The following is a 13,877-nucleotide window of genomic DNA, read 5'->3' as shown; positions in this document are numbered from 1 at the left end:
AGCGGTCCCTATTTATCTACTTGCACCCGGGAGTGCTTTCGAACTGCTAGGTTGGCAGGCGCTGGGACTGAACAACGGGAGCGCACCCTGCTGCGGGGATTCGAACCGCCGACCTTTCGATCAGCAAGCCCTAGGGGCTGAGGCTTTTACCAACAGCGCCACCCACTTAATTAATTAAAATTAAGTACCATCCATCTTCATAAACATAGTATTTGACTTCCTCGAATCTCTTCCATCCGAATTTCTTAGTAATTATATGTAGCAGTTTCCAATATCAGTGTTTCAAAATACCATATCACAGTCCTAATCATATTACATAACTTTGGACTAATGTTTCAACCCACATTCTCCAAAATTTGCCAGGCTTTCTTCTAAATGTGAGTTAGAAGGACCATTGTGGTGCAGTGGTTAGAGTGTTGTACCTGCGAGACCAGGGTTCAAATTCCTGCTCAGCCATCAAACTCACGGGATGGCCTTGGACCAGTCACATTCCCTCAGCTTAACCTGCGTCACAGGGTTGTTGTGAGGCTGAAATGGAGAAAAGGAGACCCATGAGCTCCTTGGAGAAAAGGTGGGGGTATAAATGCACTCAATCAACAGAGAAGGCGGGCTATGAGGGCAATCAATCAAATCAATCAATCAATCAAAGAAAGCCATGCATATCTCACTTGTGCCTGCTGTTCACAGTCCTTTGCATGCAGTCCTTAACAGATGGCGGGCTGCATCGGTAGCAGTGTGCATGGTGGGGCTTAGGTTAAGTCTATTGTTATTGGCTTTTCCCAAGATCCCTTGGGAAAGCAAAGTGGGTTGCCAAGCAGTGTCTCTCTTTCTGTTCTTTGGGTGGGGAGGGACTTATCTGCGGGATGGGGAAGAGAAGTGACCAGAGACAGGCTGATGGCTACAGCGCTTGCTCAACAACCCAAATATGTCCATAGGCTAAGGTTACCAGACGTCTCCCTTTCCTGGGGACAGCCCCCAGATTTACAAATCAGTCCCCTGACAAAATCCATCTATTTAGTAGGAAGTTGAAAAGTGTCCCCGGATTCATTGGAAAAAAATCTGGTAGCCTTACCATAGGCCTAAAAAGGTTGGCAACCCTTAAGGAAAAATGACTGCTGATATAAAATAAATAAAATGAGGAGGACTCTGTGTAACAGGCACCTTGTAAAATATTTCAGAAAACTCTACTGGGTAGATTCCTCCAAGGACTGCCTCTATGTGTCAGAGCTTGATGGTCGGTTCCGGAAAAAACTAGTTGATCGGTGTTTGGATCCCAACAACACCTTCTGTTTTCAGTACCCTAGAGCTATTGTTGTTCACCCCAAATATGGGTAAGCTATTTCCATGATTATTTCTTTTTAGTACAATTGTTTTATGGTATCCTGACTGTGGAAAACCATTGGGATAAAGGCTAATAAGGGCATTTTTAAAATCTACGATGAGTCGCACAGATTCTGAGCCCAGCTTCGGCTGGGGAGGGTGGGATATAAATAAATTATTATTATTATTATTATTATTATATTATTATTATTATTATTCTGAATGCATTTAATGTACTAGCTTGGAGATCATCCTTATCTACCTCTTTCAGAGGTAAGGCTGAATGCATTATCTACTACTCGCGCTGCTACTCATTTATTCCGATTTAGCAGTGCTGCAATGAAAGAGGCAAAGTTTAGAACTGAAAGAACGAAGCTGATATTCACACGAACCTGAATATTACAGAAATGCATTTACATTGGGGGAAGCAGATATAGCTATATGAGAAAGCCACCAAGTCTGCAGATTTGGGGAGGGGAGGAAGAGGAAGTCCTGTTGTAGAAGGCTGTCCCACTCACACAAAGGCACCATTGGATTTCACCCAATTTTACTTATAACTAATGAAATAAAAGTATACATTACCTGATGGGTTTCCTGCCTCCTCCCACACATTGTTCCTTCCAAACCACCAGATTTTTACGTTGGTGCATGTGCTATTGCATTACAAATGAAGACTAGATGAATTTACGTTGTGTCTGTTTAACCAGGCAGGTCTATTGGACAGATTGGGGAGAACGAGCATATATTGGACGCTTGGGAATGGATGGCAAGAACAAGACCGTGATTATCTCTACCAAGTTAGAGTGGCCTAATGGACTCACCATAGATTACACCAACGACAAGCTCTACTGGGCGGATGCCCACCTAAACTACATTGAGTACGTACATAGAGAAGAATAAAGCAACTGGGTAACTCTTCATACCAAATTTTGGGGGTTGCCAAATTAGTCTGCTTCAGCTTTATTAAAGGGACACAACCATGATTACCCATTTAGAATATATGTTAGTTCAGTTGCGTCGCTGTAACGAATTATGGGTGTTTGTCACTAACATCAAAATGTTTTGGAGAGATATACTTCTGTTTTCTGCTTTATAACAAATATGAAAATTACGAGCAAACCGTTTTGCTTCTCTCAGAATGTCTTCATCAGTTTCTCTTCTGCGTTGCATTTCCACCCAAATCTGAAAATCTGTAGTCGGTCACCAAAGTAGTCTGTCGACAGATTTGGTAGTTTTGTTGTTGTTGTTTAGTCGTTTAGTCGTGTCTGACTCTTCATGACCCCATGGACCAGAGCAGGCCAGGCACTTCTGTCTTCCACTGCCTCCCGCAGTTTGATCAAACTGCATTATCTCATCAATAAGAAAGGTCTGTGAATAACAGGGAAAAGATTTAAAGATATTTAAAATATATCAAAGTATAGAGGACAAACAGCAGAAAGGAATTTGGGGTGCTTAAAATTTAGCAGAAAATATAAATGTATATCAGACGTGAGGAAACTTTTGCAGCCCGAGTGCTGCCTTCCTTTTTGTGCTACTTTCCAATGGTCACATGTCAATAGAGGGTGGGGCAAGAAGCAGCAAATATTAATCCTTCCTTTGTTCTGCTGGCTAGTTTCTACACACACTCTCCCCCCCTCCATCCTCCACCCAGGCGAGCAAGAAGCATTAACTGAGTTCAGAGGCATCAGACTAAAACACTCACAGCTGGTACATAGAACCGCCAGTGAGGGGTGTGGCCTGGGAGAGTTTTGAGGGCCAGATAAATAGGCCAGAGGGGCCACACCAAGCCTCGGGGCCTGTGGTTCCCTAGCCCTGCTGTACATAGCATATAGCTCAGTCTATAGTTTTAATTAATAAAAAAAATATTATTTGTACCCTGCCCATCTGGCTGGGTTTCCCCAGCCACTCTAGTGTTCCAACAGAACACTAAAAACAGAATAAAATTTCAAACATTAAAAGCTTCCCTAAACAGGGCTGCCTTCAGATGTCTTCTGAAAGTCAGATAGTTGTTTATTTAATTATATGAATATGCTGTTTACATTCTTAATGGTGAAGAAGCCTATGGAAAGCAATATTTGCAATCCCAAAGGCTGGGAACAGATACAATGGTATCTCTGGTTGCGAACGGTATCTGTTCCGGAGCCCCGTTCGCATCATGAGCAGAACGCAACCCACGTCTGTGCGGGTCGCAATTTGCCACTTCTGCACATGCGCGTAATGTCACCCTGAGCGTCTGCGCAAGCGCCGAAACCCGGAAGTAACCTGTTCCGTTACTTCCGGGTCACCGCGGAACTCAACCTGAAAAGACGTAACCTGAACCAAACGTAACAAGAGGTTTGACTGTAATATGGAAGTGTTCTTCTTTCCATCAGTAGCTATGTTAATCATGAGACTGGTGGTTTTAGGGATTGTGACTGTTATGTCCCTTATGCCAGTCTGTGGGTAGGTAAACCCCATCTTTTTGGGGCCTCTGTACCCAGGGGCCTGCCTGGGAACCCTTGGAAAGACAGAGAGGAAGTTTCATTTCCCAGTCTCGTTTTTCTGAGGGCTCCAAGCATGCGTTCCAGCCACTTGTTTACTCGCCAAATGGCTCAGTGGGAGTGGACAAGAATGGAGATCAGAGTAGCTCCTAGATCGGGCCCAGAGGAGCTAAAGTCTCAAATGCCTGCCTTCTTTCCCTCCTTCCTGTCCACTCTAGAATTCCAGGCGAGGGAATCAAAATACTATAATTGCAGATCTGACTGGAGGCCAAGAGGTTGGAGGTTGGGTTTCACCAGTGATTCTTACGCCCAATGCTTCACTCCGCACCCCAATATGTTTTCATGCCCCTGATTTTTTTTAATGTCTTCAGTCACATAGACAGTGAAAGGTAAGCAACATAGAAAGTTGGAGGTAACAGGTCATTCTTTCTCTAGAGGGTAGTGAGAGGTAATTTGGGAATACAGGAAGTTGCCTTTTACCAAGTCCCTCTAGTTCAATGTTCAACTGGCAGTTGGCTCTCCAGGGTTTCTCGCAGGGAGTCTTTGCAAGCTCTACCAGCAGAGACCAAGGAATGAACCTTGGGACCATCTGCATGCAGATCAGATGTTCTCGCACTGAGTTACAGGCCCTTCTGAACTTGAACCTTCATCTTACTAACATCTTCTGGAGAGAATGCTTAGGGAGGCGTTGTTTTACAACACAGGAGGTGGAACTGAGTGGAGGTAATCAGTTGTGTGAACAGAACGTCTGGGGTTCCATTTGGGGACCCTTGGAAGAACACAGTTGGTTAGATTTCTTTTTCACTCACTGAAGCAATAGACAAAAGTTCAGCATTACCCATGCTTGCTTCTTTCCCGCAGGTACTCTGATTTAGATGGCCAACACCGTCACACGGTGTATGATGGGACATTACCTCACCCATTTGCAATTACCATTTTTGAGGACACCATCTACTGGACTGACTGGAATACAAGGACAGTTGAAAAGGGAAATAAGTACAATGGATCAGGCAGGGCAGTTCTGGTGAACACCACTCACAGACCTTTTGATATCCACGTCTATCACCCGTACAGGCAGCCACTTGGTAAGCAATCCATTCTACTGATGTGGATGTCTTGTTTCTTACTCAAGGTCTAATCCTCTAAATTCTGCATGTAACTCAGACAGAAGTAAGGTGTGAGACAACAGGCATTTTTCAGGGGTCTGGTTCTTATTGAATGTTTCACCCTCATAGAATGATTTTTTTTTTTAGCATTCTCTTGGATGTAAATATTATGACTGCATTTGGATGTAATGCAAAACCATGGTTTAAAGGTAAAGGTAAAGGGACCGCTGACCATTAGGTCCAGTCGTGGCCGACTCTGGGGTTGCAGCGCTCATCTCGCTTTATTGGCCGAGGGAGCCGGCATACAGCTTCCGGGTCATGTGGCCAGCATGACTAAGCCGCTTCTGGTGAACCAGAGCAGCGCACGGAAATGCCGTTTACCTTCCCGCCGGAGCGGTACCTATTTATCTACTTGCACTTTGACGTGCTTTTGAACTGCTAGGTGGGCAGGAGCAGGGACCGAGCAACGGGAGCTCACCCTGTCGTGGGGATTCGAACTGCCAACCTTCTGATCGGCAAGTCCTAGGCTCTGTTTAACCCACAGCAGTACATAAATAAGCTTAACTTCTTTCTGAGCTTGTGTATATCACTTCCCTCTCCTGTTGCCACCCAGCTGAGAGGAGGAATTCAGAAGCTTTTAGTTAACCACAATTTGCTGTTTCTTATATACTGGGACCCAGTGGCAACTGGTACTCATTGGCCCCAGTATGGGAAAAGGCAGGGAGCCCAAGAGTAGGTGGAGCCAGAGTCAATGATAGGTAGAAGCAACTAATTTTTGTTTCGTCCCTGTCATCCCCCCTGCTGAGTTTTACAAGGGCAACATTGAAACTAAGGAGGAGGGGAGCTGACAGGCAGTGACACCCCCAATTGGATGGATTGTAAGAAAGAAGGAAGGGAAGTGGGGGCAAGCTGAAGTTGGTGGGGTAGTGCCCCATCTGTCCTAATGAACCAGACTCCACTGCTAGGACCTGTGGTTAACATTAACTGTGGTTAGTTTAAACTAGCCAGCATCATAAACCATAGTTTGAAGTTGCCTTGTTTTGAAACTGATCATCAGTAGCCACAATTCCCAGTTTGGACCAAACAGCTAACCATGGTTAACTAAAAGTAAAAACTGCTTCTTACTCACATGGAAAGGAGAGAGGGGAGAGAAGTTCTAAACTATGGTTTAGTGTTTCCCCTGAATATAGCCAATGTCATCATCTGGGAACCTTGCCTGCCCATCCACTGTTACACTTATTCTAAAAGGGTGATTGAATTAATTAAATTTGGATGTTTCTTGTCTGTTTTGATCCCAGCAGCCCTATAACAGGGACTAGGAAAAAGCTGCTGGCAAGTTGGTTGTTGTGTTTCTGCTGATGCCGGTCCCTTGCTCCTAACTTACTATACAGTGTTTTACTTGGCTCAACTTCTTGCTTGACCCTGGATTTGAATCGGCAATGGTTTCTCTTGGTAGCATGTTTTAAACTAAACTCCTTCATTGGGCTGAGCCTTGGTTTGCTTGACTCAAGCCCATACTTGTTCTCATGCTCTTCAGAGACCATGGGGATCTCCCCTTCCTTATAATGAAATACTGGGCACAATCCATAGTCCAACCCCAGATAACATAGCCAGGGTTCATCTGTCCAATAGGCCAGGATACATGTTGCAGTATTACCTTTAGGTACGTTGAATTTGTTGCAAATATGCATCAATAGGAAACGATCCCAGTATTGTTCGTGAATGCAAGTTGACATGTGTCACCAAAGATTAAAGCATTCTTTGCAATTTAAGTGGCAATAGTTTCATTTGTGGGTTGTTCTTTGCCGGGGAATAATTATATTTTCTTCCTCCCGCCCCCCGTCTTCTTTTGCTAGTAAGTAATCCCTGCGGGACCAACAATGGTGGTTGTTCTCATCTGTGCCTAATAAAAAGTGGTGGTTACGGTTATTCCTGTGAGTGTCCAGATAACTTCATGGTGATACAGTTTGGAAACACAGCTCACTGCCTCCCGATGTGTTCCAGCACTCAGTTCCTTTGTGCAGACAGTGAAAGGTATGCATATAAATCACACACCATTGTTTTACCTGCTTATTTACACCACACATGAATATTTCCTACGTATACGTGTCCTACCTCCAAGGACTCAAATATGGCATTGTTCCTTGCTCTCATTTTATAGTCTTCATTTGGCTGGGAATGGGGGGGGGTGCAGTAAAACTCCCAATTCAGGAATCTCATTCCACTCCATCACAATTTAGGCAGCAGTGGCTGTATATTAAGACACAAGAATAGGTGAACGAAGCCCAGAGCCTTAATGGAGATGAAGATTGCCCCACCCCGGTAATCAGACCAATCACTTGATGAGCAGAGAAGGGGGTAATAACCCCCTCCTCAGCTGATTGGTACAGAGAGAGTGTGGAGTGGCCACGCCCATCACTGGCATGTGTCCCACCCTCCCTAGGGTTGGCCAAGGCTGAACGTGGCTCTCAGGCCAAGACAGCTTAGCCATCCCCGCTATGGAGAAAGGTAGGCTGAGAGGGAAGAGTGACTGACGCAAGGTCACCAGCAGAGCTTCAGGGCTGAGTGGGGATTTGTACCTGGGTGTCCCCAGTTCTAGTGTGACATGCTAATCACTATGCTGCACTAGCTCTCCCAAGTCTTGGTGGCACTTGGAAGCATAGAATTGGTGAACAGAGGTAGCAGACAATAATACATAACTTCTACTTCTCCAGGTTTATGCCGTATTGCTGCACTTTGCCTTAGTACAGTGGTACCTCGGGTTAAGTACTTAATTCATTCCGGAGGTCCGTACTTAACCTGAAACTGTTCTTAACCTGAAGCATCACTTGGGGCCTCCTGCTGCTGCCGTGCCGCCGAAGCACGATTTCTGTTCTCATCCTGAAGCAAAGTTCTTAACCCGAGGCATTATTTCTGGGTTAGCGGAGTCTGTAACCTGAAGCATATGTAACCCGAGGTACCACTGTACAGTGGTACCTCTGGTTATGAACGGGATCCGTTCTGGAGGCCCATTCGCAACCTGAAAAGAGCGCAACCTGAAGCGTCGTATCTGCGCAGGTGCACGGCGCGATTTGGCGCTTCTGCGCATGCGCAAGTGGCGAAACCCGGAAGTAACCCTTTCCAGTGCTTCCGGGTTGCCGCGGGACGCAACCTGAAAAGACTTAACCTGAAGTATCCATAACATGAGGTATGACTGTACTTCCTTCCTGTTGCCGCTCCTTTGTCACACCATGGGACTGCCATGTTTTCGGAGGTTTTTAATGTTTGATGTTTTATCGTGTTTTTAATATTCCGTTGGGAGCCACCCAGAGTGGCTGAGGAAACCCAGCCAGATGGGCGGGTATAAATAAATTATTATTATTATTATTATTATTATTATTATTATTATTATTATTATTCAGCTCACAGCCTGCCATGCTTCTGACAGCCTCCCTCTATCTCTTGTAGTTGTGGCTGTGGCTGGAGAGAGAGAAATGAGGGTGGAGTGGCACAGTTGCTTGTTGTGCTTCTGCACTTGCTATTGGGGCACTATACAGTGGTACCTTGGTGCTCAAACTTAACCCATTCTGGGAGTCTGTCCGACTCCAAAAACAGTTTGAAAACCAAAGCATGGCTTCTCATTGGCTGCAGGAGCTTCTTGCACTCAAGCGGAAGCTGCGTTGGATGTTCGGCTTCTGAAAAACATTCACAAACACTTACTTCCGGGTTTGTGGCGTTCGGGAGCCTATTTGTTCGGCACCTAAGCCATTTGGGAAACAAGGTACCACTGTATAAGCAGCTGAGTAGTCCAATTCCTTAAAGGTGCCCCCAAACCCTCCATCCCCGGGCATCACATTCCTGATCAGAAGACTGTGTAGCTCTTTGAAGGTTGGCCCTATTCACTGAGCATTGCAGCCTTAGCAGTACTTAGGAGAAAATTACCTGGAAGAAGGATACATGACACTGATAAATTAATACCTCTGAAATCACCTACAGTCTATAAATATACATGCCCATACTTGCTGATTGGCTCAAATGCAGTATTTTCTAGGACAGGCTCAGTTATGTGGAAGGGGCTACTAAGTACATGCACGAAGCCTTGGGTCAAGGAAACACACTAATTCTTCATGATGGGTATCATCCCAAAGGCTCTTGCGTTTACAATCCTAAGTGTTCTTGCCAGGAAGTGAGTCCCATTGAGCTCAGGTGAGACTTGCTTCCAAATAAACATGACTATAGAATATGTCAAAGGCATTGCCTCCTTGAAACAAACATTATGGCGTCTCTCTGTTTTGTAGGTGTATTCCCATATGGTGGAAATGTGATGGTCAGAGAGATTGCCGGGATGGCTCCGATGAACCGCCCACATGCCCTCACAGGTACTGCCAAGTTGGGCAGTTCCAGTGCAATGATGGCAACTGTACGAGTTCCCATTACTTGTGCAACGCCCTGGCAGACTGCCCTGATGGATCAGATGAAGATCGTGTGCTTTGTGGTATGTTGCAAGTGCTAAGTCTCTAAATCAGGGGTCAACAAACTTTTTCAGCAGGGGGCCGGTCCACTGTCCCTCAGACCTTGTGGGGGGCTGGACTATATTTTGGAAAAAAATAAAAAGAACAAATTCCTGTGCCCCACAAATAACCCAGAGATGCATTTTAAATAAAAGGGCACATTCTACTCATGTAAAAGCATGCTGATTCCTGGACTGTCCACGGGCTGGATTTAGAAGGCGATTGGGCTGGATCCGGCCCCCAGGCCTTAGTTTGCCTACCCTATGCTCTAAATTAACCTGTTACTCGGTACAGGCAATAACGGGTCTAGAAATTACTTGTTCCATGAAGAGGAAACTAGTATGGTTAAATAACCTGTTAACAAGGCACTCCCGCTAACAAAGATTTTGTTGTCTTGACGTGTAGTTTATAGGGCTAGGCGATATCTTGACATATTGTCCAAAAATGGTTTGAAGTCCATATCATGATATCAGTTTCATAATTTTTGACCTTGCAATATATTGTGAATCATGGTGTATGTTAGGGCTAATTTGATCAGTAGAATATGCGAAATTGCAATCAGTCCAATTAACACACAGCATCAGTACATTACAGTTGAACTCTTGAACCCGGTGACATTGAGATTCTATTTGTATTCTTTAAGCTCACATTATTTTGAGTTACAGTACGTGTTGCACTGAGATATTTAGCATACAGTATACTCTTATTTCATATACAGAGTTGTGATTGATGAGGTATGTTAGGGTTATGCAAAAATCACAATGTGGGGAAAACTGTGAAGCCAGCCACTGCTCTCGATTCCTGCAGCCCCTGTTAACTCTGTCAGCTCATCTCTCCCCTGCCTCCTTCAGGGAGCAGCGAATCATGACGTGTGAAAAACCATTAAGCCAGCCAATACCTCTACAGAGCTCCATCTTTATTTCCGATATCATGACATATCAGTATATTGTGATGTTTAGCTGGTGATATATTACGATGTTGAAAACCAGATATCACCCAGTCTTAGTAGTTTACCCAACATATATTATCTCCATGTCAGTCTTTTCTCTGTTTATACAGTGGTACCTCGGGTTAAGAACTTAATTTGTTCCGGTGGTCCATTCTTAACCTGAAACTATTCTTAATCTGAAGCACCACTTTAGCTAATGGGGCCTGCTGCGCCGCTGGAGCACGATTTCTGTTCTTATCCTGAAGCAAAGTTCTTAACCCGAGGTACTATTTCTGGGTTAGCAGAGTCTGTAACCTGAAGCATCTGTAACCTGAAGCATCTGTAACCCAAGGTACCACTGTTTAGCACTCCTATTTAGCTAAACAGCAGCATTGCTCAAAATAGGATTTGTTTGTTTTTATCCCTGCAGCAGTTTGGATAAGTGAGAGCATACTGCAATTTCATTTTATTTCATTTTAAAGAAATCTACTAATACCACAATTACGTTTGCCTTCTAGCCAATCACCAGTGTGAGTCTCATCAGTGGCAATGCGCCAACAAGCGATGCATCCCAGAAGCCTGGCAGTGCGACCGAGAGGATGACTGTGGTGATAACTCGGATGAAGATGCTTCTCATTGTGCCAGCAGGACCTGCCCTCCCGGCCAATTTAAATGTGACAATGGCCGCTGCATCCCCCAGTCCTGGAAATGCGACGTGGACGATGACTGTGGGGATAACTCGGATGAGCCGATTCATGAATGCAGTAAGTAGAGCACAGCTTGTGTTGATTGGCTGATGGATTGCTCGTATAGCTCATCCTTCCTCCTTAATGGAAACCAGAGTAGCTAACAAGAAGACAAATGGCAAATTGGTCGGTTGTTTTCCTAATAATAATAATGAGGAGGAGGAGGAAGAGGAAGAAGTAGTTTATTATTTGTACCCTTTCATCTGACTGGGTTGCCCCAGCCACTCTGGGTGACTTCCAACAAATATAAAAGCATAATCAAACATCAAACATAAAAAAATTCCCTATACAGGGCTGCCTTCAGTTGTCTTCTAAAACTTGCACAGTGGCACCTCAGTTCTCGAACAAAATCCGTTCCGGAAGCCCGTTTGGCTTCCAAAACATTCAAAAACCAAGGTGTGGCTTCCCATTGGTTGCAAGAGCTTCTTGCACTCAGCGGAAGCAGCGTTGCACGTTCAAGTTCTGAAAAACGTTTGAAAAAGCAAGCATTTACTTCTGGGTTTTCAGCATTCAAGAACTGAAACGTACAACGACGGAGGCATTCGGTAACTGAGGTTCCACTGTATAGTCATTTATCTCCTTGACATCTGATGGGAGGGCGTTCCACATACCAATGACCATGGCTACCGTTTATATTTTCTGCCTCAGGCACCAAAACAAGTTTGCAATGTTATCATTTTCATTTTAAGTATAAAAGCCCTTTTGTACATTTAAATATGAATAAATCTGGGGCAGGCCATGGTGTCTGTACATTGTCTATCCCATGTAACACATTCTCTGAAATGTATTTGGCAGTGGTGTGCAGCAGCTGTTGTAAAAAGGCAAAGTATTCAAATGTTGACTCTTCCTTTTATTTCAGTGGGCCCTGCCTATCGTTGTGATAACCACACAGAATTCAGCTGTAGAACAAATTACCGTTGCATCCCGTTCTGGGCTGTATGCAATGGTCATAATGATTGCAGAGACAACAGCGATGAACAAGGCTGCGGTACGTTTTTGGCCTGCAAAATGTACCTGTAAAATCATTGTGTACTTCAGACGCTGTTCAAGATGTGAAGCAATGGCAATGACCTTGGTCAAAATTCCATGCACTTGCATTATTTATACCTGCTTCACAAATTAGGCCGCAAATGAAGGTGCAATGAAAACCCTGTTAGCAGCATGTCACTCTAATTGATGCTTGTCATTTGATGTAACCTTGGAGGTCACTTACTATAATTACAGTCTTGGCTATACCTGATGTGAATGTCTTGAGTTATCTGAAGCAGTTTTTCAGTCACTGGGTCACACTGTCCAGTGTTACAGTGTGTTATCTGTACTTGTGAATGGGAAGTGTTTTCTGCATTATTACCATTGCTGTCTTTTCCTTGAACTTCATTTGAAGCATCCATGATGGTTGCACCTAGAGGTGAAAGGATGGTTAGATTTAAACTAAATAAAGATTCTTTTAGTTAAATCAGACCATTATACCACCTCTCATTGCATCCATTTTGGATGCTTCAAAGGCATCAGAAGAAGGAAAAACAGTAATCATAGCAAGGCGGCAAAGCCTTCCCTGTTAAATGGGAAGATGTTGATAAAGATGTTGAATAAGACCGGGCCGTTTATCAACAACTTGGATGATGGACTCAAGGGCATCCTGATCAAATTTGCAGATGACACCAAACTGGGAGGGGTGGCTAACACCCCAGAGGACAGGATCACACTTCAAAACGACCTTGACAGATTAGAGAACTGGGCCAAAACAAACAAGATGAACTTTAACAGGGAGAAATGTAAAGTATTGCACTTGGGCAAAAAAAATGAGAGGCACAAATACAAGATGGCTGGCTTGAGAGCAGTACATGTGAAAAGGATCTAGGAGTCTTGGTTGACCACAAACTTGACATGAACCAACAGTGTGACGCGGCAGCTAAAAAAGCCAATGCAATTCTGGGCTGCATCAATAGGAGTATAGCATCTAGATCAAGGAAAGTAATAGTGCCACTGTATTCTGCTCTGGTCAGACCTCACCTGGAGTACTGTGTCCAGTTCTGGGCACCACAGTTCAAGAAGGACACTGACAAACTGGAACGTGTCCAGAGGAGGGTAACCAAAATGGTCAAAGGCCTGGAAACGATGCCTTATGAGGAACGGCTAAGGGAGCTGGGCATGTTTAGCCTGGAGAAGAGGGGGTTAAGGGGTGATATTATAGCCATGTTCAAATCTATAAAAGGATGTCATATAGAGGAGGGAGAAAGGTTGTTTTCTGCTGCTCCAGAGAAGCGGACACGGAGCAATGGATCCAAACTACAAGAAAGAAGATTCCACCTAAACCTTAGGAAGAACTTCCTGACAGTAAGAGCTGTTTGACAGTGGAATTTGCTGCCAAGGAGTGTGGTGGAGTCTCCTTCTTTGGAGGTCTTTAAGCAGAGGCTTGACAACCATATGTCAGGAGTGCTCTGATGGTGTTTCCTGCTTGGCAGGGGGTTGGACTCGATGGCCCTTGTGGTCTATTCCAACTCTATGATTCTATGAAATAAGGTGTACATTCTGCTTCAAAGCTGACAAGGCTCAGATATGTTTTCATGGTCAGCTTGCAACAGTTCATAAAGCTTTGTCTGGGAGACAAATTTGCTCCCCATGCTTGTTAGCTGTTGCCTTCACCTGTAGTTTGAGCCTCCTGGATTTGCTGTTGCCATCATTATTTCTTCTCCTTCAGTGGTATATATTTTGCTTTTGGCAGTCCTTAATGTGGTGTTTGCGAACGAATGCTGTATTTGCATGTCACACTAAAACATGGCTTGGTGAGATATGCAAGAACTGGA

The 13,877-nt window shown here is 44.4% G+C and overlaps 1 protein-coding gene across 2 annotated transcripts in view; it reads left to right on the top strand.

Annotated features, from left to right (window-relative positions):
* Positions 1-13,877, top strand: part of LRP2 (LDL receptor related protein 2) — a 149,874-nt gene that overhangs the window by 106,882 nt on the left and 29,115 nt on the right. For both annotated transcript variants that reach the window (XM_053409052.1, XM_053409062.1), the window contains exons 51-57: positions 1,179-1,331; positions 2,028-2,198; positions 4,662-4,885; positions 6,763-6,940; positions 9,184-9,380; positions 10,843-11,088; positions 11,930-12,058. In XM_053409052.1, the coding sequence (XP_053265027.1) occupies positions 1,179-1,331; positions 2,028-2,198; positions 4,662-4,885; positions 6,763-6,940; positions 9,184-9,380; positions 10,843-11,088; positions 11,930-12,058 (1,298 nt within the window). The remainder of the gene's footprint in view (positions 1-1,178; positions 1,332-2,027; positions 2,199-4,661; positions 4,886-6,762; positions 6,941-9,183; positions 9,381-10,842; positions 11,089-11,929; positions 12,059-13,877) is intronic.

This window comes from Podarcis raffonei, chromosome 1 (assembly GCF_027172205.1).
Source record: "Podarcis raffonei isolate rPodRaf1 chromosome 1, rPodRaf1.pri, whole genome shotgun sequence".
In the NCBI taxonomy this organism is placed as follows: domain Eukaryota; kingdom Metazoa; phylum Chordata; class Lepidosauria; order Squamata; family Lacertidae; genus Podarcis; species Podarcis raffonei.
This window is presented reverse-complemented; position numbering and strand designations above follow the sequence as displayed.